Source organism: Canis lupus, chromosome 9 (genome assembly GCF_011100685.1).
Source record: "Canis lupus familiaris isolate Mischka breed German Shepherd chromosome 9, alternate assembly UU_Cfam_GSD_1.0, whole genome shotgun sequence".
NCBI classification, from domain to species: domain Eukaryota; kingdom Metazoa; phylum Chordata; class Mammalia; order Carnivora; family Canidae; genus Canis; species Canis lupus.
The window spans coordinates 48,280,935-48,303,561 of record NC_049230.1 but is presented as its reverse complement, the minus strand read 5'-3'; the positions used below and the strand labels follow the sequence as shown (position 1 = coordinate 48,303,561).

The following is a 22,627-nucleotide window of genomic DNA, read 5'->3' as shown; positions in this document are numbered from 1 at the left end:
GAGTAAGTCCACAGGGAGGATGGAGCCCAGGGGAGGCAGAAGGGTAGCCAGGGCACAGAGGGGACCCGGACAAGGTCATGTCCTGGAGGACAGGTGCTAAGGGGGGAGGACAAGGCATGCTCAGTGTCCCCACGGGGCTCAAGATGTGGAAATTGCTGGTGACCCTGACTAGCCTTTGGGTAAAGTGATGGTGGGAAGGGCGCCTAGAGCCAGTGAAGGAGCAAGCAGCATGATGGAAACATGCAAGAGTGCAGCCACCTGTAGCAGTCAAAGTTCAATGGAGGGACCACACGACCAGCAACCCCAAAGCAACCCCACTCCTGGATGTGCACCCAAGAGAACTGAAACTCGGCCACACAAAACTTGTACACAAATGTTCACTGAGGCATCTGTCACGATAGCCAGAGTGGGAACCAATCAAATGCCCATCATCAGGTCAACGGATAAAGGTGGAGTCCGTCCACACGATGAGTGTCATTCAGTCCTAAAAAGGAACAAGACTCTGATAGGACCTACAACACGAATGAAGCTCAAAAACATGATGCTGAGTGAGAGAAGCCAGACACACAGTCCATGTATTGTGCGGTTCCATCGACATGCAACACCCAGAAGGGCCAAGTCTGTAGAGATGGGGTCAGTGGTTGCCGGGGCAGGGGCAGGGTGATGGGCATGCCAGCCAGCCATGGAATAAGGTGATGCTTGTTCAGTCTTGTGAATAGGACAAGAACAGTGATCTGCACACTGTAGAAGTGACCTGCTCATACACGGATTTCCACATGTACACAGCAGAACCGGACACTGGTCACTGGTCACTCCAAGTCTTTCAGGCAGTTCTGCTGCAAAGGGGAGTAAAGACATGGCCAGGGCGGGTGGGTGTGGGCTCTGGGAGGAAGGGGGGCCAAGACGGGAAGAATGACAGTATGATGATGGGCTGACTCCATCAGGAAACCATGCTGGAGTGGGAGAGGGACAGTGTCAGGGAGGGGGCAGACCTGTGGGTGCCTACATAGGGGTCCCTTCTGGCTACTTCCATTTCCTCTGGAAGCCAGTAGTCAGGTCCTGGACTGGGCTAAGGCACAGGAGGAAGGAGCGAGTGGACCCCTATCTGAGGCTGGGGTTCAGGGTGAGACTGGGCACCTCGGCCACACTCCTGCAGCCCAGATGAAGGGAACGGGACTGGAGGTGTGGGTGGGTGATGGGGTGTCAGGAGGCATGAGATGCGAGGATGAGGGCGGGGTGTGGGTGCTGCAGCTGTCAGCTTTGAGGAGCCCCAGGTGGGACCTTGGTGGGCCGCAGGACAGGCCCTGCAGGGAAGGCAGGAAAATGAGAGTGGGAGGGATGTCTGCGCAGGTGGGAGGGACAGGATCACGCTGTGGGTACCATCTTCCAGGCTAATGGGTCAGGAAACCCAGGCCCAAAGGTGAGGAAGCAGGTCCTCAGGGGCCCAGGCCCATGGACGTTCGCTGAGGGAGCTTCCTGGGGGGCCTCCAGGTCTGCCAAGTCAGGACTCAGCCCTCTTCTCCTCAGGTCACACAGGGAGGAGCCGTGGCTCCCAGGTCACAGGACTCATAGGCCCATCCTGGGAAGGAGGACACCAACGTGGAAGGTGAGTCAGGTCTTGAGCAAGAGCCGAGCCATCCAGGACCCGAGTACCCCCTGCACCATGGGGCCAGGAGGCTTGCTCAGTGGAGAAAGGACAGAGCATGTCCGTGGGAGCATTTCTGGGCCCAGCTGCGGAGATGGCTCATCCTATGTGTCAACCCAGCAAAGCCATGGTGCCACCTAGTGGGTCAACCACTAGAGAGAGAGGCAAGAGCACCTGGTGCAGGGGCACGGAGGGGCGAGGGAACGCAAGTTGGGACTGGAATTCCGGACCATAGTCCAGGTCGCTGGAGCCCCCAAGTGCCCAGAAAGCATTTTCTAGGAGACTGACAGTCGGGACGGTAGTCTTGTCCTGAGGCAGATGACCGTCCCTAACCTGGTAGGCCTCATCCAGTCCCCAGAAGGCCTTGGGAGGACAGACCTGGCTCCCAGACTCACGAACAGCCTGAGTTCTGCGCCCCTGCAGGTTCCTCCAGGCCCCACAGCTGCTCGCTGTCAGGCTCCCCCTCTGCCCTGGGCCTGGTTTCCCCGGAGAACCCCGACCCACGTGGCTAAGAGCGTGACAGCCAACCAGACGCCTAGGGGGCATCAGTAGGGACATGTGCTGAGAAGGCAGGGGCCCCTGCAGCCCCTGCAGACTTCCAGGGCGGCTCCTGGTGGGGGGCAGGTGCCACCTCCAGGTCCACAGGTGCCTCTGTCTTGGGGGGGGGGGGCTTCTACTTTCTAGGTGAAGGAGTTCCTGGGGGTCACGGAAGCCCACAGGGCACAGGGTGCTCCGGCCTGCCACAGGGGCGCGGCGGGTGGGTCCCTGTCCCAGAGAGGGGACGGGGCGGGGCGGGGCAGGGGCTGGTGGGGCCCTGTTCCCGAGGGGGTGTGGGTCAGGACAGGTGGGTCCCTACTGAGGGAGAGGGCGACGAGGCAGGTGACAGGGACACGGGGCGGACGGTCCCCACGAGTGTCACCGGCACCTCCCCACGACCCGCCGTCCCGGAGGTTGGATTCGGGGACCCCTCCCACGCTGGGTCTCTGCTGTCCCCGCGGGCCGCTGGGCGAGGACCCCAACCCTGACCCCGGCCCTCCTGGGCCCGCGCCCGGCGTCGCTCACCTGAGCCCGCGGGGTCCGCCCGGAACCCTGGCCCGGCCGCGGCCGCAGCGATCCCGGACGGCTTTCCCCGGCGCACTGAGACCCACCCGGCCGGGGGCGCTACCGGCGGGGAAACGCGAACGCTGGGAGCTGAGGGCGGAAGTCGGGCTGGGGGCGACCGATTGGAGGGAAGGGGCGGGGCCGGATGTAGAGGGGGCGGGGCCGCGGGGACACCAGGGGCCGCCTGGGGCCCCGAGGGCAACCGGGGGCGTGGCGCACCTGCGCAGGCTCACCGACTGCACGGGCTACGGCTCCCGGCGCCCACTCCGCCGCGCCTCTCCGGACCCTGGAGCCCCTGCTCCGCGGCCTTTGGCCCCCAGTCCCGCCGGACGCCGCACGGCACCCACTTGCCCGCCCCGTTCCAGCCTGGAAGCACAGGCCGGCAGCCGTCACAGCGCCATGCCCTCGCTAGGGGACCTGGTGCACGACTGGCACCGGGGCGTGCAGGCGGTGGCCCGTGGGGACTGGGGCTGCGCCCTGCGCCTCTTCTCGGGCGACCCGGACCCGCCCGCCAAGATGTGCTTCAACTTGGGCTGTGTGCACCTGCTGGCCGGGGACCCGGAGGCCGCGCTACGGGTGAGCAGGGTCCCCGACAGCCGCGCACCCAGGGTGGCCGCGGGGACCCCACCTGTGGGGAGGCTGTTCTCTGGCCCTGGGGACCCAGCTGCCGGGGTGAACCCGGCGTCCCCGCCCTTCTTCCTGACGGTCATCTGGGGGATGTCCCCCACTGTTCTGCCTCAGTGAACAGCTATGGCAGGTGGGAGCTGTGTGGTGGGGGATCCCACCTGAACTCAGGGCCACGATGGGGGGCGGCCTCCCCCATCATCTCCACGTGGTAATGACCACGTGCCAGATTCTCCAGTCACCAGGAAGGGCTGGGGTGATACTGGCTCAGGTGCTTGGTGTCCTAACATACCCGGAAATAGGCTGGAGGCTGGATCCTGCTTGGAAGGGGCCTGCCTGCCCCTCAAGGTGTAGGGCTTGGAGCAGGAACTTCATCAGACACCTATGGCGATGCGCAGATGCTGTCTTGTTGGTACCCACACCCCAGATCTAAGTACTCATCTTTTCCCCAATCTGTTCCCCAAAAGAACCAAGAGCTCAGGAGTGCACACAGGTACACATGCACAGCTCGTCTGCTGAGGGGGCAGCACAGAGCTGCTCTCTGCCCTCTGAATGCTTTGTATTCTTTCAAGTGATGCGTATTCAGGGGTACGTACAAAAATCCAGCAGCACCCCACTCATCGTTCCCGTCCCCAAACCTCTCTGACAGAAAGAACCAGGATCCAGCAGTTTTCAAGACGATCAGTGGCAGTTACCTGAAAAATGACACAAATGAAAAGAGAATTAGATGTTATAGGAGAGCATCAGTGTGAATATCTTGCACAACTTCATGTGGGAGTGAGAGGGAGACTGGGCAATGGGTATAAGGGATCCCCTGTTGCTTCTTTTTTTTTTTTTTTTTTTTTTTTTTTTGACAGGAAGCAGGATTTATTGGTGGGCATGAATAGGGTTCGGGTGGTGCAAGGTTCTCATGAGTGGAGAGCCCTCCATTTGTCCAAGGGGCCACGATTAGGGATGTATTTGACCCCACAGCCATCTGGGATGAGCCGCTTTTCGGCCACCATATCTTCAAATTCGTCCGCATTAAACTTAGTAAAGCCCCACTTCTTGGAGATGTGGATCTTCTGGCGGCCAGGGAACTTGAACTTGGCCCTGCGTAGGGCCTCAATCACATGCTCCTTGTTCTGCAGCTTGGTACGGATGGACATGATGACTTGGCCAATGTGGACCCTGGCTACTGTGCCCTGGGGCTTCCCAAAGGCACCTCGCATACCTGTCTGCAGCCTAGATTGGAGATAACATTATGTCAGACCTCTAAGTCGACCACAAAGGGCTGTCTCCAAGGTCCCTTAGGGCAACCCATACAATCAACAGGCTGCATACACTACCAAGGAGGCTACTGTTTGCAGCCATGGCACACTGGGCCCCCATGGAGAAAGAGCACAGTCGGCTTAATTGGCTGCCCCCTGTTGCTTCTTACCTTTGCATATGAGTCTACAATTCTCAGTAACAATTTCAGGGTTTTTTTTTTTTTTAAGATTTTTATTTATTTATTTATTAGAGAGAAAGGCAGAGACACAGGCAGAGGGAGAAGCAGGCTCCATGCAGGGAGCCCGACAGGGGACTCAATCCTGGGTCTCCAGGATCAGGCCCTGGGCTGAAGGCGGCGTTAAACTGCTGAGTGACCTGGGCTGCCCGAGTTTCAGGTTTTTAAAAAAGACTTTATTTATTTATTTGGCAGAGAGAGAGCACAAGTAGAGGGAGTTGCAGGCAGAGGGAGGGGAGAAGCAGGCTCCCCGCTGAGCAGGGAGCCCAATGTGCGGCTGGACCTCAGGACCCTGGGTCATGACTGGACCTGAAGGTATATGCTTTACCGCCTGAGCCACCCAAGGGCCTGTCTTTCTAATTCAAAAAGATAACAAGTGTGGGACACCTGGGTCCTGGGGTGACCCTGGGGTCCTGGGATGGAGTCCTACATCCGGCTCCCTGCAGAGGAGCAAAGCAGGCTCTCTGCAGGGAGCCTGACACAGGACTTGATCCTGGGACTCCAGGATCAAGCCCTGGGCCAAAGGCAGGCACTAAACCGCTGAGCCACCCAGGGACCCCCCTAAATAAGATCTTTTTTAAAAAAAGATAACAAGTGTGTCATTCTGTACGAACTATCAGAAATAGGAGTTTAGGGATGCCCAAGTGGCTCAGTGGTTGAGCGCCTGCCTTTGGCTGGGGCATGATCCTGGATTCCCGGGTTCGAGTCCTGCATGGAGCCTGCTTCTCTGCCTGTGTCTCTGCCTCTCTCTGTCTCTCATGAATAAATAAATAAAATCTTAAAAAAAAATAGGAGTTCAAAAAGACGAGAATGTCGCATAAGTTGGAGCCCCGGGGTGACTGGTGACCGTGCTGGAGCACTTCCTTCTGTTGTTTCCCGTCATCCTCATGGTAAACAGAGTGGTTTATGATGACACCTCACTGGGCTCTTCGACCTCAGGAGCTCAGGGCACCTGACTAGGGACGCATGCACCCAGATACCAGCTCTGGAGACCCCTGGATGTGTGGCCGGCTCGAGGGCCGGTGGAATGCCTCGGCCCCCTGTTGCTGGCCATCTGCCTGGACTGTCTGTGACACAAGGGTGATCCTTGGGCATTTTGTCCTCAGGCATTTGACCAAGCAGTGACCAAGGACACATGCATGGCTGTTGGCTTCTTCCAGCGAGGTGTGGCCAACTTCCAGCTGGAGAGGTGAGCACAGGGATGCCTTGTTTCTTCTCTGACGCCCCTTTCTCTCTGCACAGTCCATTCTTGTACTCCCCCCGTGCTCTCCCTGTGGGTCACCCCCCCTTGCCAACCCTCTCCTGTATAGCCCCGGGGAAGTATGGGCAGGGTACAGTGCTCCTGCTGCAGAAGATGCAGGGCAGAGCCGCATGGTGAGCCTCATCTCTGCCGAGGTTCATGGAGCGCTTTCACGGACATCCCCTCCTCTGCTCCTCACCACATTGTTACTGTAGCAGGGATGGTGTGATCATACTCATTCTGCAGATGTGGACCCCGAAACAGGGCTGCAGGAATGGTGTGTCCCAGGACATGGAGCTGGTTGGGGTCCTCAATGCTCACCAGGGTTCTTTCTCCCGTGGTCCTTCCCAGAGAAGGAACCATTCTGCAGGATAGGCTCATCTTCCCACTCCCTCACCTAGCCCCTGGATGAGCCCCACAGATGGCCCCATGCCAGGCAGGCCGACTCTGGGGGCAGCCTCCTCCTCTCATGGAGCCAGGGGCCTGCCTAGGGGAGGCTGAGGAGCTTCCTTCCAGCAGGTCTGTGCAGAGGGAGGCCCCCAGGGGACATGGGTCCCGAGAAGCAGGAGGGAAATGCTCAGGGCACTCTATGCAGCCACGGTTGGGCAGACAGGGGCCCCAGGAAGGGCAGCGAGCCTTCCAGAAGGCAGAGCTGGATCAGAGCTAGCTTCACCTCACACCCCAGGCCGCCCGGTGCCCTCTGTAACCCCACAGCCATATCTGCATATTGATCCCTTGATACAATGGTAGAGACTTGAATGCCCACCATGTGCTAGGACCTGGGTGGCCACCACGGCCCCTAGCAGGTGTCCTGGAGCTGGGTGAGGGAGGCTGGGACAGGGCTTGGGCCCTTCCCCAATGGCCTCAGAGCCCCGCCCCCTGTTCCCCCACTGCCCACAGGTTCCAGGAGGCCCTGTCTGACTTCCGGCTGGCCCTGGCGCAGCTGAGGGGTAATGCGGCCATCGACTACACGCAGCTGGGCCTGCGCTTCAAGCTGAAGACCTGGGAGGTGAGCTTGCACAGACTTGCACAGGAAGCTGGCCTCCAAAGGTGGTGCCCCACTGCCCCTACGGGCCACGGTCCCACCCCGAGGAAGCTTAGGGACGGAGAGTTGGGAGACTGCCAGAAGGAGGGCCAGGGAGGGTCAGAGAGGCAGCAGGGAGTGGCAGATGGGGTCAGGAAGAAGCATGGCTTGACCATGGGCCCCTGGCAGGGGACAGGCAGGGAGCACCTCCACCTTGGGCTGTCCAGGCGGCTGACGCCAAAGGAGGGGAATGGAGAGGACACCCCCAGCACTCCCAGCAGTGCTGCCTAGGAGCCTTCTCCAGAGGACCTGTGCTTCAATAAACAGATGGCAGAAAGTCCTATCAGGGGGTTCTGCAGGCACCTGGGTTCCCTAGCCTACGGCACCCACCGCCAGAGGGCTGGGCGTGGGCAGTTGGCCTGGCAGTGACCACGCCCCGCAGAATCTCCAGGGTGGCCAGCTGGCCCTGGGAGTGTGCGTTGCTAGGCAGGCCACAGAGACCGCAGCGCGCGGAAGAACCGGTTGGTTCTGTTGACAAAGTCGAGCTGGGCAAGCACCTGCTACCCTCACAGCGGCTGTGGGGGGGTGCGGGTGTCTGCGGGGCCTCCTGGAGCACCAGGCAACTCAGCGTGTCCTGGTGTCCTTCCGGCCACAGCCGGAACCCGACCCTACCTGTCTGTCAGAACGTCTTCTCACGCGGGGGCGGGGGCGGGGGCGGGTGAGGAAGGGGACAGGCCCGAGCGGGGCTCCTGCGACAGCAGCGCGGACTCCTGCACCGGGCAGGACCGCGCGGTCGGTGGCGCAGAAGGGGGCGGAGGCGGACAGGACGCTCCCGGAGCTCCCAACCTACCCCTGATGCTCGGAGCAGAGAACCTACCTCTCCGGCTGCGGGTCTGGAGACCGAGGTCGGCCCGGCAGAGCCCCGCACCTGCTGACAGGCCGGATGCCAGTCCCCGGGCCCGCGGCTCCGCGGCGAGGCGGGCCCCCAGGGAGGCCGCGGGGTCTTTGCCGGGGGAGGGCGGGGCTGGAGGCGGGGCCAGGAGAGGCGGTTGGAGGCGGTGGGCGCGGGAGTGGGGCCAGGGGTGGGTCTGGGGCGGGGCTTGGGCGGGGCTTGGGGCGGGGTCTGGGGTGGAATCAGGGGCGGGGGCGGGGGGCCTGAAGCCGATCCGGGTGAGACCAGGGGGGCAGGAGCAGAAGAGCGAGCGAGGGAGAGGGCTGTGACCTCTCGTCCCCTCCCAGGTGCTCTTCAACGTGGGGGCGGCACAGTGCGCGCTGGGACTGTGGGCTGAGGCCGCTGGCAGCCTAGAGGAAGCCCTCTGCAAGGGGCCAGAGGGGGCCGGGGAAGACCTGCATGCTGCCCTGGCCCAAGTGCAGGTGAGGAGAGCAGGCCAGGCCCCCTTAGGGCACGTCCAGGGCTCCTATCTGTCCCAGCGCCCCCAGACCAACTGTATGAGCTGAAGAAGTCTCTAGAGGGAGGTGCTCCTGTGCCCAGCTGTGGGGGCTGGGGAAGTCTCTCAGGGTGTGAGAAGTGGGTGGGGGGTCCCTGAGGCCACAGCCCTGTCAAATACTCAGGTCTGCATTGGCTGGACCCCCTCCAGAAACAGGCTACCCTGCAGCTGCGGCAGGTCCCCAGGGGTGAGGTCTTTCGGCCTCACAGGCGGCATGTGGAGCACCTGGAACCCGTGGATTTCCTGGGCAAGGCCAAGGTAACCCCGGGTGCTCAGGGGTCAGCAGCAGCCAGGGGGGTGAGCTCAAAGGGTCCTTGTTGTTAGGGAGCCTTCGGTGGGTGGGTGGACAGTAGGCGCAGGGCCATCCCTAGGCCGCAGACATGCCTGAACTTCTGAGTCGGGGGCAGGGTCTCCATGTGGGCTTCAGATCCTGGGTTCTTAGAAGCAGCAGGCAGAACCCAGCAGAAGCTGGCTGCAGAGGGGCACCTAAGTGGTGCTGCCCCCCCAGCCACACCCTTCTGGCCTCAGCACCTCCCTGAGTCTCTGTGTTTCTGTGTCTCCCTGCATCTCTGCCCCAGAGAGTGGGATCGCAGGTAGGGCTGAGGTCAGCTGGCCAGGCAGCGTCACCAGAATCACAGCCCTGGGGGCAGGGGTGGGATACAGGGACCTGTGTACACAAAGGGAAGTTCGCCTGGGTTTCAAGCTGGTGGCCCTGGATTAGCCCCAGCCCCCCGAGGTCACCGCGGGCCAGTGTGCTGTGTGCCACCATGTACATGGCTGGTGAGGCTACATGCCCCACACACCTCGTCTTCATGACCTCTGCTGGCTGGGGCCAGGTGACTCCGAGCTGCATTAATGAATCAATTCAGAGTCTGCTTCTCACAGTACCAGGCATCTGAGAAATAAAGATATTTCAAAACTTGTATAAAAAGGAGGCTGAAACCATCTGCACATGTTGTCCTTCGTCAGACGTGTTCTTCCCACCGTCCTGGCCCCCACCGTGGTGGTCTGGCAGCCTTGGGTTGGCTGTGGGAGACTCCCCCTGGGGGGTTGGGGCTGGGGCCCCCGGCACAGCTATGCCCGTGCTGTCCCTCCCCAGGTGGTATCCTCTGCCATCCCTGATGACCATCTCCAGGGCTCCCGGCCTCAGCAGCGCCAGGTGAGTGGGGCACCCTCCAGCCAGCCCCCAAGTGCCCCTGTCACTGTACAGACCTGAGCGCTTGAGGCCTTTCTCTTTGGGGGTTCCCGATGGTCACTGATGTGAGGATGGGAGTGGCAGGCCTCTTGTGTGTGAGAGCCTGAACATCATGCAGCCTTACCTGGGGGTGCTGGGCCTTCCCCGGGGACCTGCATTCTGGGACAGGACAGCATTCTGGGCCTACAGGTTTGGGACACAAAGGATGCAGCCAGACCTGGACCTGCCCCACGGTAGTTAGGAGCGTCTCACCTCCGCCTCTTGCTTCCCCTGTGGCCCCGGAGGCCAGAGGCCAGGACTGTCACAGCCCCTGCAGACTAGATGTGGCCAGAGCCCTTGAGGCCGGGGACAGGTGTCCAGCCTCTGTCCACCCTCCCCATGTCCCTGTTATCCAGAGGCCCAGTCCATGAGGAGCCGCAGGGGGCACCGGCGGGGAGCTGACACTGCTGGTTGCCCCGAAGCTCAGGGCCCTACCCAGGGAGGGCGCTGACTGGGTTGTGGGCTGACATGCTCACCCCTCCGGCCTCCTCACAGCAGGGGCCGTCCAACCCGGAGAGGGGGTGGGGCTCAAGTCTGCAGAGGGTGGGGGGACATAGAGCAGGGGCCCACTCTGTGCTGCACCCTGTGCTGCCCCTCATGTCCACACTCGGGGCTCCTCTCAGGCAGGGAAGTGGCCTGAGCCGGTGGTGTTGGGGAGGAACAGGGCTCCCCCCATCCCGCAGGGCTGGAGACACAGGCCTCTGTGGAACTGCCGTCTCTGGCAGTCCCGGTGTGCTCCCTGGTGTAGGGACAGAGGCTGGCTCTGGACGGGTGGCGCAGGCTGACCACTGTGCGCCAGTCATCTACGATGAGCAGGTGAGTGCGCCTGGGTCAGGGGGACAGGGGCCCTAGTGCTGGGGGATACCCCCCAGACTGAGCATGGGGACCAGCAGCCACAGCCTGGGTCTCAGGACAGGGCAGGTGGCCTCACTGCCTGCTGGGGACAGACCTTTGGCCTCCCCTGTCCAGCCAGAGATACGGCTGGGGCCAGCCCAGGTGGCTGAGCTGGGAGCATGCTGATGTCCCTGTGGCACAGACAGGAGTCTGGGGTACCTCACCCCACCCCAGGCCTGGGGAGTGGCTGGCCTGCAGCCTGGGCATCTGTGCCTTTGGTCTCAGGCCATTCAGCCATGGCCTTGTCACCCAGCCTTCCCTCCTGGACCGAGAGGTGTGTGTGGCCACTGCCCATGGCCTGCGCCAGGAGAGGGGGTCTCCCCTGCACGGAGAAAGTGGTTGGACTTAACACATGGTTTACCCAACGACTCAGTAAGAAAACAGTCTCTTCACTGTTGTTGATGCTCTGTTAACTGCGGGTGAACACACCTGCCCTCAAAGGCCCTGTTCCCTGGGCTTCGCTGAATCCCTGCAAGGCATGAAGGCTATGTTTATGGGGTTCATGGATGGGGTCTTAGGCTTCGGCCTTCCTGACGACTTCTGAGGTGCTATAAGCAGCTGGTACAAACACTTCATTACCCCACCTGAGGTCAGAGTCTGAGTCAGGATGGCCTGACTCCCGAGGCCCCTCTGGGGTGTCTCCCCAGCACGTCCAACACAGGTGCAGTCCAGTTGGCCCCTGGCCTGGGCCCCCCAGCTTGAGCCTCCATCTCATAGTGCTTGGTGGTGGGGTCGGGGTCGGGTGGGGTCAGGGTGGGGGTTGGGGTGGGGTTGGGGTGGGTGATGGGGTCGACCCTGCTGATGTGAGGAACATGTGTGTGGTCTCCAGCCTGTGGGGACCTGGTTCATGCCCTGAATACACCTCCATGTGGGTTGTATTTATGGCTTCCTGCTGGTCAGCGGGGTCAGTGGCAGTAAACCTCACCACTGGGTCTGCTGGGAAAACTGCCCCCCCAGGCCCCCCCCCAGGCCCCCTCTCCCGGCCCTCCTCCTCCCTCCCTGACCCCCTCACCAGCCTGTGGCTCTTCCTACAGAAGCCCTGCATGGAGCAAGTTGGCAAACACATTCCTCCAGGTGAGGACGTCCTGAGCCGCGGGTGGTCAGCAGGAGCGCTGGGTGGAGGGGTCCCAGGCAGGCCTCCGGGGGTGCTTAGGCCCCAGAGGGAGGAAGCTGTGGGTCTGTGGTGCAGGAGCTCCTCTGCTTCAGCATGTTCCACATGGGGAGTGGGCAACTGAGTCCCTGCTCTGTCACCCCACAGGCCCACCGGCAGCAGGGAGGCCAGAGCCCAGCCCCTCTGAGGACCCCTCCGGCACCAGGGTAAGAGGCACTGGCCTTCACGTTGCTGCCCTGTCCCTCAGACGGCCCTGGGGACCCAAGTTGTGGAGCCTCACTGGCCTGCAGCCCCCACCCCTCTGCTCCAAGGCCATCCCAGCTGGGCCCCCAGCGAGCAGCTCTAGGCTGGACTGAGCCAGGCTGACGGCTGCCTTTCTGCTTCATCCCAGGTGGTGGCTACAGGCGGCCCTGAGTCCTTGGTGACGGTCACCGTGCAGTGTGCCTTCACCCTGGCCCTGAAGGTCCCCTGGGGAGCTGGCCTGCCCCACCTGCGGACCCTGCTGAGCCAGGCTCTCCCTCTGCAGGCCCAGCATGGGCAGCTCAGGTGAGCAGATGACAGGTTCATGGGGACCGCAGAGGTCAGAGATCAGCACCTGCCTGAAGCAGCCCTGCCCCCTCGCCCACTCTGGGGGGGTCTCTTTGCAGTTACCGGGATCCTAGCCATGAGGCACGCTGGGTCGCCCTCCCCGGGGAGGAAGCACTGCAGGGGGCCTGGCGAGACACAGCGGCCAGCCCCAGGGGACTGCAGCTGCAGTGCCGGGTGAGACTTGGAGCTGTGGGTGTGGATCTGTGGGGTGGGGGCCTGGGCCTGTCTCTGCCCTGCCGGCCCTGCAGCCTGCCCCCTCTTCCTGCCACAGGCAGCAGGCAGCCGGCCAGTCCTGTACCAGGCGGTGGCCCAGCACAACTACTGTGCCCAGGGGCCTGAGGACCTAGACTTGCGGCAGGGGGACATGGTGGACGTCCTGTGTGCAGGTCAGTGGGCTGCTGGGCCCAGGGCTTCTATGAGTGTATGACAGTTGCTATGCTCTGAGGGGCCCTGATGTTCCCTTGCATGTAGTGGACCCGGCGTGGCTGGAGGGCCACTGTGACGGCCGCATCGGCATCTTCCCCAAGTGCTTCGTGGTCCCAGCTGGATGGTGCATGTGAGGAGCCTGACACCCCAAATCCAGAGAAGAAATCGCCCCAGGATGATTTCTTCCTGTGGCAAGGAGGGTTTTAATAAAGCATCTTCCCCACACTGAGGTGTGGTCTGTATTCTCGGCTTGTCCATTTCAGGGGCCACAAAGGCTTCTGGGGGTGGGAGCCCAGGAGTGGCCATGGAGCCTGGATTCCACTCCCTCAGGCAGCAGACTACCAGGGCCGCAGCTGGCCTCTCCCCAGCCTCCTCCTGAGGCCCTGCCCGCCTCTCCCAGGGAGCCAGGCCCCTCCCTGCCACGAGGTCACCCCCACTTTTGGGCTTGACGGGGCCCCACAGCCTGCTAATGCAGTAGACCACACTGCCCTGGGGAAGTGTGGTGGAGGACTGGGTGACGAAGGGGGGAGCAGGAGAGGGGGTAGGAGGGAGGCGCGGGGTGGGGGGGGTTGGGGAGGGAGGAGGAAGAAAGAGGGAGCGGGGAAGGGGAGCAGAGGGGTGCCTGAGGGGGGTGGGAGGGAAGCTGAGGGGGGCAAGGGAGGAGCAGGGGGTGACGGGAGGAGAGCAGAGGGGGGTAGGAGGGGGAGGCGGGAAGGGAGCAGGAGGGGGGCCACAGCACACCCTGACCAGCCCACAGCAACCCTGAGGACAGAGCGTGGCTGTCTGAGCACGAGACCAGGGCCCCCAGGACAGGGAGGCCATATGGGTCAGGAGCGCGGAAGGCAGCCCCGGGCTGTGGGAGCTGGGCCTGGGCCTCCAACAGTGGGTGGTGGCCCACTCAGCTGTGGGGCCAGAGGAGGTGGACGGCAGCAGCTCCAAGAGTGGCCCCGAGCGTAAGCACCATGAAGCCAGCACCTGCTGCCCACACGCCATAACTCTGGGCCCTCCACTGGGCGGGCACGGCGGCTGGGATCATGCTGGTCAGGTTCAGCATGTAGCCCAGCGTCCAGCCAATACTGGTGCCACCGACCTGTGGGACACGAGGCTGGTAAGGGCAGCTGCCCCAGAGCCCCTGCCCCGGATGGCTGGGCCCAGGAGGTGATCACCTGCTTGCGGAACTCGATGCTGGGCCAGGTCTCTTCACTGAAGCCGTAGCCTTCCAGCAGCAGCGTGAGTATGTACAGGCCCGAGGCACAATAGTCACGCAGCCAGCGCTCCTGCCCCCGTGCGCTTGCCTCCACCTGGGGGCCGGCATGTGAGGGGCGGGGGGATGCACCCCTCCCGTCCCATGGGGGCTGGACCCACCCAAGCACATGGCCTGGGTCGTGCCTCGTGCCTGTGATTGCTGCAGCCTAGGGCACCGGGAGGCTGTGCTGGGGACCCCGCATGTCCCCTACCTGCTTCCAGGGCCTCTGGCAGAACTCCCACACAGTGGTGTTGACAGTGGCCAGCGGCTGCTTGGACGTGAGGTTCAAGAAGGCGAAGGTGTAGTAAAAGGACGAGAAGGCCTGGGCACAAGGAGTCAGGTGGGTGCGCCTGCATTGGGCCGGTGCCGGGGGCCCAGGTCAAGGGAGCCCCAGTGTGCGGCAGGCCGAGTCCCCAAGGCCCCCGCCTGGCATCAGGCCCCTGGGGCTCCAGAAGGAGGCTAGGACCCGGGGGGCGGACAGGACAGTGCTCACATAGAACTGGCCCTGCACGGGGGGCTGGTAGACCCCGTCGAAGGTGCAGTGTCCTCGGCCCTCGCAGCCGGAGAAGTTGAAGAGGCCTTGGATAGCTGAGACACAGGCTGTGGGGCTCCCCATTCCTTCCACGGTCAGGTTCCCTGCCCCATGTTGGGGGGGCGGGGTATGCACACAGGGTGACTCGTACAGGGTGGCCAGGGACAGCATGGCCCGGTAGCCTCTATGGTAGCACGGGTGGCAGACCAGGGGACCGGGGCTGGCCTGCAAGAGGTCAGGGGGCAGCCTGGAGCCTAGCACAGGCCCAGAGGCTGTCCTGCCGCCCCCCCTTTCTCTACAGCCAGGCCAACCTGAACCAGCTGAGCCAGGAGCCTAGTCAGCATCTGGTCATGGCCAAAGCACAGGTAGCTGTGGGTGTAGACGCGGTGCTCAGAGCCATAGAGGCGGAAGGTGGCCTGACTGCTCTCGTCCAGGATGGGGCCTCTGGGCACAAAGGTGATCTGCGTGGAGGCCCCACCCATGTCCAGGGCGCCCACTAGGGTCCCCTCCAGGGGCCGGATCCATTCTCCAGAGAAAGAATACTGGGGACCAACAGGTGCAGTGAGTCCCGGCACCTGCCGCACCAACCCCAGCCCTGGTCCCCCTCCCCGGGGCAGCCGTGGCACCTGGACCAGCCTGCCCAGGACGTAGTTGATGGTGATCCAGCCGAAGGCACCTTCGTCCTGCCCAGTCAGGAGCTCAGCACCCCGAAAGTCCAGGGGAGACCGGCCCAGGGCCTGGCTGACTGCCGCAAAGATGGCTGTGGCCTGGGAGCCATTCTTCTGGCTGCGTGGACGGGACCAGCTGCCCAAGTGGGAAACCCACGGCCCCGCCGCCCGCCCACCTGCTGCGGCCTTGGCCCCTCAGCTCCTGGGGGTTCCTTCTGCGAGCGCTGGGCACTGGGCCCTGGGCCGCCCTCACCTGAGCAGCCTCATGCCAGCCGTGGCCCCCAGGAAGGCGGGCGTTTCCTGATGTTTTGCTTGTGGGATAATCACCAGGGCCTCTTCCAGGCAGCCCTGCAGGCTCTCCCCAGCCTGCGCAGGGTCAGAGGCATACGAAGAGATGCCTGGCCCTGAAACACAGCACCCGGGACACAGGGCTGTAGCTGCTCGGTGCCCCCAGGAGGCCCGGCAGTGTCTTTATCCCAGGACTTCTGGGTGAGATCTTATTTGGGAAAAAGGTCTTTGCAGATATAATTAAGGATCTTAAGAGGAGGCTCAGCAGGCCCCCTGGGGCCCTGAATCCAAGGCCCATGTCTGTCTAAGGGAGGACAGGGGGTGGTGACACACACGGGGAAGGCCTTGCAACGCCACGGGGAGAGGGGATGACAGGCTGGTGGGTGCTGTGCCAGGTCCCTGCAGGCAGACAGCTCGGCTCCAGCGCCGCCATGAGCTGAGCCACCCAGGTCACTCCCTCAACCTCTCTGACCACTTTTCTTTCGGGTCAATTAACTGACTTGCTAAAGGACGTGAACGCAGCCCCCACTGGCTCCGGCCTCCCCCCAGCTGGTGCCACTCCTGCCCCCCCCGCACGTGAATCCCACCCAGGGAGCAGGCCACAGCTGTCCACACCCACACCGCTGAGGCGCTGCCTCCTGACCTTTCACCTGGCAGGCCAGCGCCTGGCTGACCACGCCTGTGCTGTTCTGCTTGTCTGCTGGCCACCGATACACAAAGAGGGACGTGTGGGTGGACCCGGCGTCAAACACGACCCCAAACTGAGGGTGACAGCAGGGTCAGGAGGGTGCCGCCTGCCCAGCCTCCTCCTGCCCCAGCCCAGGGCCTACCTTGGTGTCTGTGGGCAGGAGGACACTGGTGGCCTCCACCAGGATGAGGATGAGCGTGGTGAGGCCTGAGGCCACTGTGGCCCCCAGCAGGGTGCTTAGGACCCGCTGCTTCCAGGTCGGCCCCATGAGGGCTGGGCACCTGCAGAGGGGGCACCTGTGGGCACCCAGACTCTCTGTGCTGCAGCTGCAGACGCTGCCTGCCCTGGAAGGTCAATGTGTCCTCCCTGGTTGGTGGGCCTCCGTCCTCCCTGATCACTGGGCCTCTGTCCTCCGTGGTCACTGGGTCTCCATCCTCCCTGGTCGGTGGGCCTCCGTACTTCCTGGTGGGTGGGTTTCTGTCCTTCCTGGTTGGTGGGTCTCTATCCTCACTGGTTGGTGGGCAGGGCCAAAGACCAGCATGTCAGAGCCAGGCCTGCCTGGGGTGCCACGGGGCCAGGGCTAGCCTGAGATGAGCAATGGTGAGGCGGTGGCATCCAGAGGAGCCTCTTCCTCATGCCGGGGCCATGGTGTCTTCTAGGCAGCCCCCTCCCCTGCCCTCCTGGGGGAAGGAGTCCCGCACTGCAGGTCAGCGCAACTGACCTCAAGGGACCCAGCCCCCCTCCTCTGCTGCCCTCCTGCCTCCTCTCTGCAGCCCCAACCTGATCCTGGTGGGCATAGGTGCCTGGCTGGGGGTCCAGGGAGCCTCAAGTGTCCTCTGAGGAGTGTGGTTGGCAGGGGCCTGAGGAGCACGTCATGACTAAGGACCTTGAGCTTGGGGAGCTCGGAACAAAGACGCTGGTTTCTGGTTGAACCCCCACCCCCCCAAAAAACAACAACAACAACAAAAAAAACAACCCCTGGCTTCTGTCATTGGATTCCGAAATGGTTTAGTTGGCTCCAGACGGGCTCTGGGCCACTGGCTGGGCTGAGCCAGGAACACGCTTGGCACAGGGGCCCCAACACCCCAGGCCAGGCAGTGCGAGGGGCCCTCAGGAGTCTAGGCACCTGGTGTCCCCCCCGAAGGCACCACTCCCTGGGGTCTCCCGTGCTAGAGGTCCTGCGACTGGGTGTTCACTGTGACCCTCACAGAAATGGAGATAAACGCAGGTGATTTCAAGCTGAGTGAGGGGCAGGGGAGGTAGTACCGTGAGGCCATGGCCCCCAGTGACCAGGGACAGGATGGGCTGCGAGGTGAGGGTCCCATTTTAAGGCAGGAGGGACAGACTCAGAAGGTGGGTGGCCTCTCAGGTCCGGAGGAGACCCAGCCTGGGTCCCCACCCAGCATGCAGGTCACAGGCAGGGCCCAGGGATGCCGGAACCCCTCTCAGAGCTCCCCCCAAGAACACGCATCCTGAGACCCCCAGCCAGAGGATGGGCAAACTCCTCCACTGTCAGGATAGCCCCCCTTGACCAGTACAGCCCCCTCCTGACCAGGACAGTCCCCCTCTGACCGGGACAGCCCCCCTTACCTGTGCTGCCAGAGAGACTGCTGCAGCGAGGACAGAGCTGGGCGGCCGTCCCTCGGGCTCCCGTCCCTTGGGCTCCTGCCAAGTGCTGTCCCGCCTCCGTCCCTCTGCTGGTCACCACCCTCCTCCACCTGGGCCTCAGCAGCAGGTGACAGGGTCTGGGAAGGGTCCCCACCGGTGGGTACTGCTCATGCCCAATCCAGACTGGCCACCAGTTCTGTGCAGTGAGCTCAGGCCCCGCTGAGGGGTCACCCTCATCCCCCAGGGTCACCCCCCAGGGTTACGACCTCGCCCCACCTGCCCCACTCAGTGGCCCGCCCAGGGGCCCCCACCCCTCTGGAGGCTGCACGCACAGACTTTGCCCTCTGACCCTGCCCTCCCCTGCGGGGAGCCTGGGCTTGGCCTAAGGGCAGGTCAGACTCCGGTGACCCAGGGCTTGGCCAGAGCAAAGGCCGGAGGAGGCCTAACTGACACATGGTCCAGGGAGGACAGGGACACCCAGCTCCCTGGTGCTGCTGTTTGGTTATTTTGAGTGTACAATGAAGTCGCTCTGTTTTTGCACGTGTGTAGACACATAGGAACACCACCAGTCACCCCTCCCCGTGCCCCTTGGGTCGTGCCCTGTCCCCCTGGTCCCCCACCCTGCCAAATGCCTCTGGTCACAGTCCTGTTGCTGGGAGGTGGCCACGGGGCTGGGTGAGCCTGGTGGCCCCCACGCAGAGCAGAGTGCTTCCTGGTCCCTCCTGCGCCTGGGCCAGTCCGTATAGATGGGGTGCATGTTGGCTGGCCTGCCTCGGGGAAGCATCTGGGGAGTCTTCACTCTGGCCGTGGCTGTGGAGGTCCTGGTGCCCAGATCGCCCCCGGGAGACACACTGCCGAGCACATGGCCAAGTCATGTTGACCTGGATTCCAAACTGCCTAGGTCTGCAGCAAGGTCCAGCTTCCCGCCTCCTCCCCAGCATTTGGGGTCATGATTTTTAACTTCAGCTGATCTGATGGGTGAAGCCTCATTATGGGTTCGCATTGCCCCCATGGCTGGGATCCTGGACACCTGTGCAGCACTGATGTGCACACGCATCTTCCCCGATCACGTGTCACATCTCCTCCCTTTAAACTGGATTCTTTCATGTCTTCCCATGAGAGTCAAGGAGTCTGAAGAGGCGGCTTTCGGCTCAGGGGCTTGAGTGACCCCCGGCTGCACGGACAGTCCATCAGGAGACCCCCCCTTGATGTATGCGTAGGCCTAACTGACCTAGGGATACTCACGACCCGGCACTGGAACCAGGAAAGAAGGACCGTCTGTGGCCATGAGGCCAGTGCCCACCCACTGCCCTAGGGCTGCCCTCCCTGGGCCTGTGCTCCCTGCCCTTCCTGCCTCTACTGGAAGCTCTTGCCCAGCTGCTAGTCTCCGAGATGCCTGGTTCACAACGTGTGTTTAGAGCCACAGTGCCTCTGTTTCGCATGCGCTGCATGGTTTCGGCCAAGGTCACGGCCACCATGCAGGGATGGCCCGACTATGGCCCCACTGCCGAGAGCACCCTCCTTCCCGCATGACCTCTCATGCCCCCTTCTCACGCACCTGGCCACGTGTGCGGCCTCCTTCTGGATCCTGCTGTGTCCGCCTGCCCCATGTCTGTCTGAGCGGGGCCGGCGTGTACCTCTGGCTGCCGTGCCCTGGAAGCCCTGGGAGCACAGCAAAGCCCCTATCCAGCTTCGTGTCTCCTGAAAGTTGCTTAGTTCTCCTCGCTCCTATGTGCTTCCAGGTAAAGTTTGTCGGCCTCTCTAGCTACAAAACCTCCTTCTGAAATTTCTGCAACCATTTTAGGGAGAATTGACAGCCTCACAAGTGTCAGCCTTCGGGTCTGCGAACACAGTCCTGTTTATTTAGGATTTAGGTCTTTTAAATATGTTCTTTGGCCAGAATTTCTAGTTTTCAGAACCACGATCCTGCACATGTGTGTTTTTGAATTCAGCTTATTTGAGCACAACGGCCAAGTGAACCCATTTCTCTGTCTCACACATTCTGCGTTTGGGAGGTCACAGGCTGTAGCTCTGTCTGCCTGATAAGCAGGCTCCGCCCCACGGACCCGCCCCATCTACCTCCGATCATCCCCTGCTGGACACAAGTTGCCCCCATCCTGCCCTGAGTAATGCTGCGATGACGGAGGCACAGATCTGCTCAAACTAGCATGTTGGTCTCCTTTGGGTGAGTGTCTGGTGGTTCAAGGCTGGGTCCTGGGGCGGCTCCAGTTTCATCCTCCTGAGGACCACCCCCCCCCATATCCCCACAGAGGCCCCCAGTTTGCATCCCTGCCCACAGGCCAGGAGGCCCTTGCCCTTGCCCTGTGTCCTCACTAACACCTGCTGTGTCTCATGTTGTTGGTTTGAGCCACTGTCACAGGTGTGAAGTAACATCTCATTGTGGTTGGATTTGCAGCTGGGTATGACCATCTTCCACGTGTCTATTGGCCATTGGGAGGTCTTCCTTGGAAACATGTCTGTGGGGTCCTCTGCCCATCTTTTAATCAGCTTGTTCTTTGTTTTTTGTTTTTGTTTTTTACTGCTGAGCCGTGTGAATTTTGGGCACCAGCCCCCAGCAGACACGATTGGCAATGATCTTTCCTCATCTGCAAGCTGACTGTCTGCTCCGTGGACGGGATCCTCTGTTAGCGGATTTTTGGTTTCATGTGGTTGCACTTGTTTATTTCTTGTGCTGGTGACTATCATCACTAAGACCAACACCAAGGAGCTTCTTCTGGTCATTCCATGGTCTCAGGTCTGACTTTCAAGTCTTGGTCTTATATTTTATAGTGTGTATTTTGTTAGTTTGTACCCAAGTATTTCATTTTTGTGGGAGCTATTACACATCCTATTATTATTTTTAAAAATCTTACTTGTTTATTCATGAGACACACAGAGAGGCAGAGACACAGAGGGAGAAGCAGGCTCTCCGCGGGGAACCTGATGCGGGACTCGATCCCAGGACCCCAGGACTACACCCTGAGCCGAAGGCAGACGCTCAGCCACTGAGCTCCCCAGGCACCTACATCGTATTATTTTAAATTCCATATTCAACTAACTGTCCATGAGGAGCAAGTAAGAATGCAGCTGGTCCTCGGGTGCTGGCCTGCAGCCCAGTGCTCACTCATTAGTTCCCGGGATTTGGAACCTCCGCCATCGATAGGGAGGAGCAGCCTCACCACTTCCTTTCCCATGGGCCTGCATTGTATTTCCCTTTCTTGGCTTATTGGCACGTTGAGCAGGTGCAGGGTCAGCACCTGTGCTTTGTCCCCGACCTTGAGGGAAGAGCGTTCGGCCACTTGGCGTGGAGCTCTGCAGTGCTTGTAGGCAGACACCCTCCTTTGAGTTGAGGAAGCTCCCTTCTCCTTTGCTGGAGACGTTTTCTTCATCGATGAAAGTTCTGTTTCCTGGTGCTTTCACCTCGTCCATTAACGCGCCCGTGTGGTTTTTCCTTCCTTAGACTCTCGATACAGGGTGTTCATGGTTTTTTCTTGATACAAAACCAGCCTTAAAGTCTCAGAAGACTCTCTCTGATGGTGTTACATTCTCTTCTTTATATTTTTCTGGATTTCATTTGTTGACACAGTCCTCCTTATTTGTGGAGTTTCTATTTACAATTTTGTCTACTAACCAAGACTTTTTTATGATCCCCAAACCAATACTTGCAGGATCACTTAGGGACGTGGAGGGCAGGAAAGCCCTTGAGCACCGGGATAGCAGCAGACATAGCTCAGTGGAGGGTGAGCAAGGCCACATCCACCTTCTCGTGTCCGCCCACACTGGAGGCAGCATCCTCTTCACGGCCCTGTCGTGTTTGCACGTCTGTGCGTCGTCTTGGCAGTTTCTGTCTGGGACCCTGGCTATGGTGCCAGGTGCTGCAGCCTCTCCCTGCTGGCCGGTCCCTAGGGCTCCCACTCGGATACCATCCTGGGAAATGGGGTCTGGCCTGCCCCTGCGGCCTGGGTGGTCCTCCCACCATGGCACCCCCTTCCCTTCACCACATCTCCGTTTGGCTTTGCTGGGCCCGCCTCCGGGAGCAGCCGGTCTGTGGTGCAGGGCCTAAGCGCAGGGCTCAGGTCACCAACATCCTTGCAGGTGGCCTCTGCACCTCCTCCGTACTCAGCCTGCATGGCTGCCGTTCCTGGGCCCGCAGACATGCTGGCCTTGCTCCCTTAGTGTGTGCAGGCTTTGTCAGTGGAGCTGTTGGCACGTGTCCCTTCCAAAAGCGGGGGGGCAGGTGGTGGTGCCAAGTGCGAGCTTCAATGTCATGATGAGGGGGCACCAGAGAGTTCCAGGGGAGGCAGAGGTGCCCCGTGCTGCTGGCAGGGGTGCTTGAGGGGCCTGCACAGAGGCCAGGCTGGAGATGGTAATGGGGAGGTGTAGCGGGCATGTCCTGGCCGTGGTCCCCCTCCACCCCGTGGGTAGGCGTGCGTGCATCCCTATATGGACAGCTCCTTTCCTCTACCTCCCAGGATAGGAATTGCGCCCCCCCTCAGGTCATCCCCCCTAGCACACCAGGTCCCAGTGTCCTACCATAGCGCCCATTTGCAGGGCCTGAAAGGGGCAGGCCGGGTGCCCACATGTCCTGAGCAAGGCCTCAAGGGTGGAGGCCAGCAGTGCCCATGCCATCTGGAGAGACGAGCACCATCCCCAGGCCAGGTCTTCGGGTCACTGTGAGGGTGCACAGGTCAGGGTGAGGGAGCAGGACTCCCTTCACTGCTGCTCACTCCCCTGTTCACTATGACAAAGCCTGAAGGCCTCCCCCTGATCAACGGC

The 22,627-nt window shown here is 61.6% G+C and overlaps 4 protein-coding genes and 1 non-coding gene across 35 annotated transcripts in view; 1 reads left to right on the top strand and 4 right to left on the bottom strand.

Moving 5' to 3' along the window:
* EXD3 (exonuclease 3'-5' domain containing 3) overlaps nucleotides 1-8,164 on the bottom strand; it is an 81,738-nt gene extending 73,574 nt beyond the window's left edge. For 12 of the 22 annotated variants that reach the window (XM_038548620.1, XM_038548625.1, XM_038548626.1 and 9 more), the window contains exons 1-2: nucleotides 7,998-8,150; nucleotides 3,967-4,065 (exon numbers count right to left, since the gene is read on the bottom strand). In XM_038548620.1, coding sequence (XP_038404548.1) covers nucleotides 3,967-3,991 — 25 coding nt within the window. In that variant the 5' untranslated portion in view covers nucleotides 3,992-4,065; nucleotides 7,998-8,150. Of the gene's footprint in view, nucleotides 1-754; nucleotides 837-1,380; nucleotides 1,580-2,707; nucleotides 2,886-3,662; nucleotides 3,753-3,966; nucleotides 4,066-7,483; nucleotides 7,744-7,997 lie in introns of those variants that run through there. The other 10 variants (XM_038548630.1, XM_038548629.1, XM_038548633.1 and 7 more) reach the window with 9 other exon arrangements.
* On the top strand, nucleotides 2,909-13,063 carry NOXA1 (NADPH oxidase activator 1). 8 transcript variants are annotated; one of them, XM_038548642.1, is made up of 15 exons: nucleotides 2,909-3,322; nucleotides 5,963-6,045; nucleotides 6,997-7,105; nucleotides 7,904-8,077; nucleotides 8,360-8,494; nucleotides 8,693-8,826; nucleotides 9,668-9,727; nucleotides 9,953-9,996; nucleotides 10,467-10,618; nucleotides 11,731-11,770; nucleotides 11,955-12,013; nucleotides 12,199-12,353; nucleotides 12,455-12,569; nucleotides 12,667-12,781; nucleotides 12,867-13,063. In XM_038548642.1, exons 1-15 carry the CDS (start codon nucleotides 3,146-3,148, stop codon nucleotides 12,953-12,955), a joined length of 1,641 nt encoding a protein of 546 aa, XP_038404570.1. In that variant the 5' UTR covers nucleotides 2,909-3,145; the 3' UTR covers nucleotides 12,956-13,063. The 8 variants fall into 8 exon arrangements, with proteins under 8 accessions (XP_038404570.1, XP_038404575.1, XP_038404573.1 ...); XM_038548646.1 differs by having other exon boundaries at nucleotides 2,911-3,322; nucleotides 8,719-8,826; nucleotides 10,528-10,618; XM_038548643.1 differs by having other exon boundaries at nucleotides 2,912-3,322; nucleotides 8,719-8,826; nucleotides 10,486-10,618.
* On the bottom strand, nucleotides 4,202-4,625 carry LOC119876659 (60S ribosomal protein L10-like). The gene has a single exon (XM_038548651.1). The coding sequence runs from the start codon at nucleotides 4,579-4,581 to the stop codon at nucleotides 4,279-4,281; it is 303 nt and encodes a 100-aa protein (XP_038404579.1). The 5' UTR covers nucleotides 4,582-4,625; the 3' UTR covers nucleotides 4,202-4,278.
* Nucleotides 4,642-4,775, bottom strand: LOC119876682. Its single transcript, XR_005365072.1, has one exon. It is a non-coding gene; the product is annotated as a small nucleolar RNA SNORA70 (small nucleolar RNA).
* Nucleotides 13,064-13,521: 458 nt separating the features above from the next.
* On the bottom strand, nucleotides 13,522-18,147 carry ENTPD8 (ectonucleoside triphosphate diphosphohydrolase 8). 3 transcript variants are annotated; one of them, XM_038548618.1, is made up of 10 exons: nucleotides 17,834-18,147; nucleotides 16,386-16,753; nucleotides 16,199-16,316; nucleotides 15,521-15,671; nucleotides 15,226-15,385; nucleotides 14,911-15,141; nucleotides 14,561-14,824; nucleotides 14,279-14,389; nucleotides 13,988-14,122; nucleotides 13,588-13,911 (listed from the first exon to the last, which is right to left on the bottom strand). In XM_038548618.1, the coding sequence occupies exons 2-10, from the start codon at nucleotides 16,509-16,511 to the stop codon at nucleotides 13,720-13,722; spliced, it is 1,488 nt and encodes a 495-aa protein (XP_038404546.1). In that variant the 5' UTR covers nucleotides 16,512-16,753; nucleotides 17,834-18,147; the 3' UTR covers nucleotides 13,588-13,719. The 3 variants fall into 3 exon arrangements, with proteins under 3 accessions (XP_038404545.1, XP_038404547.1, XP_038404546.1); XM_038548617.1 differs by having other exon boundaries at nucleotides 13,522-14,122; XM_038548619.1 differs by lacking the exons at nucleotides 16,199-16,316; nucleotides 16,386-16,753 and having other exon boundaries at nucleotides 13,522-14,122.
* Nucleotides 18,148-22,627: the final 4,480 nt, after the last annotated feature.

What these genes read in the sequence shown, in the direction of transcription:
- NOXA1 (XM_038548642.1), top strand. Translation starts at nt 3,146, where the DNA reads ATGCCCTCGCTAGGGGACCTGGTGCACGACTGGCACCGGGGCGTGCAG. An exon ending in CTGCCCTGGCCCAAGTGCAG is followed by an intron (nt 8,495 to 8,692) that starts GTGAGGAGAGCA and finishes TCAAATACTCAG; the next exon opens with GTCTGCATTGGCTGGACCCC. An exon ending in AGGACCCCTCCGGCACCAGG is followed by an intron (nt 12,014 to 12,198) that starts GTAAGAGGCACT and finishes GCTTCATCCCAG; the next exon opens with GTGGTGGCTACAGGCGGCCC.
- LOC119876659 (XM_038548651.1), bottom strand. Translation starts at nt 4,581, where the DNA reads ATGCGAGGTGCCTTTGGGAAGCCCCAGGGCACAGTAGCCAGGGTCCAC.
- ENTPD8 (XM_038548617.1), bottom strand. Translation starts at nt 16,511, where the DNA reads ATGGGGCCGACCTGGAAGCAGCGGGTCCTAAGCACCCTGCTGGGGGCC. An exon ending in GCTGGCCTGCCAGGTGAAAG is followed by an intron (nt 15,672 to 16,198) that starts GTCAGGAGGCAG and finishes GCTGTGTTTCAG; the next exon opens with GGCCAGGCATCTCTTCGTAT. An exon ending in CCGTGCAGGGCCAGTTCTAT is followed by an intron (nt 14,390 to 14,560) that starts GTGAGCACTGTC and finishes CCTTGTGCCCAG; the next exon opens with GCCTTCTCGTCCTTTTACTA.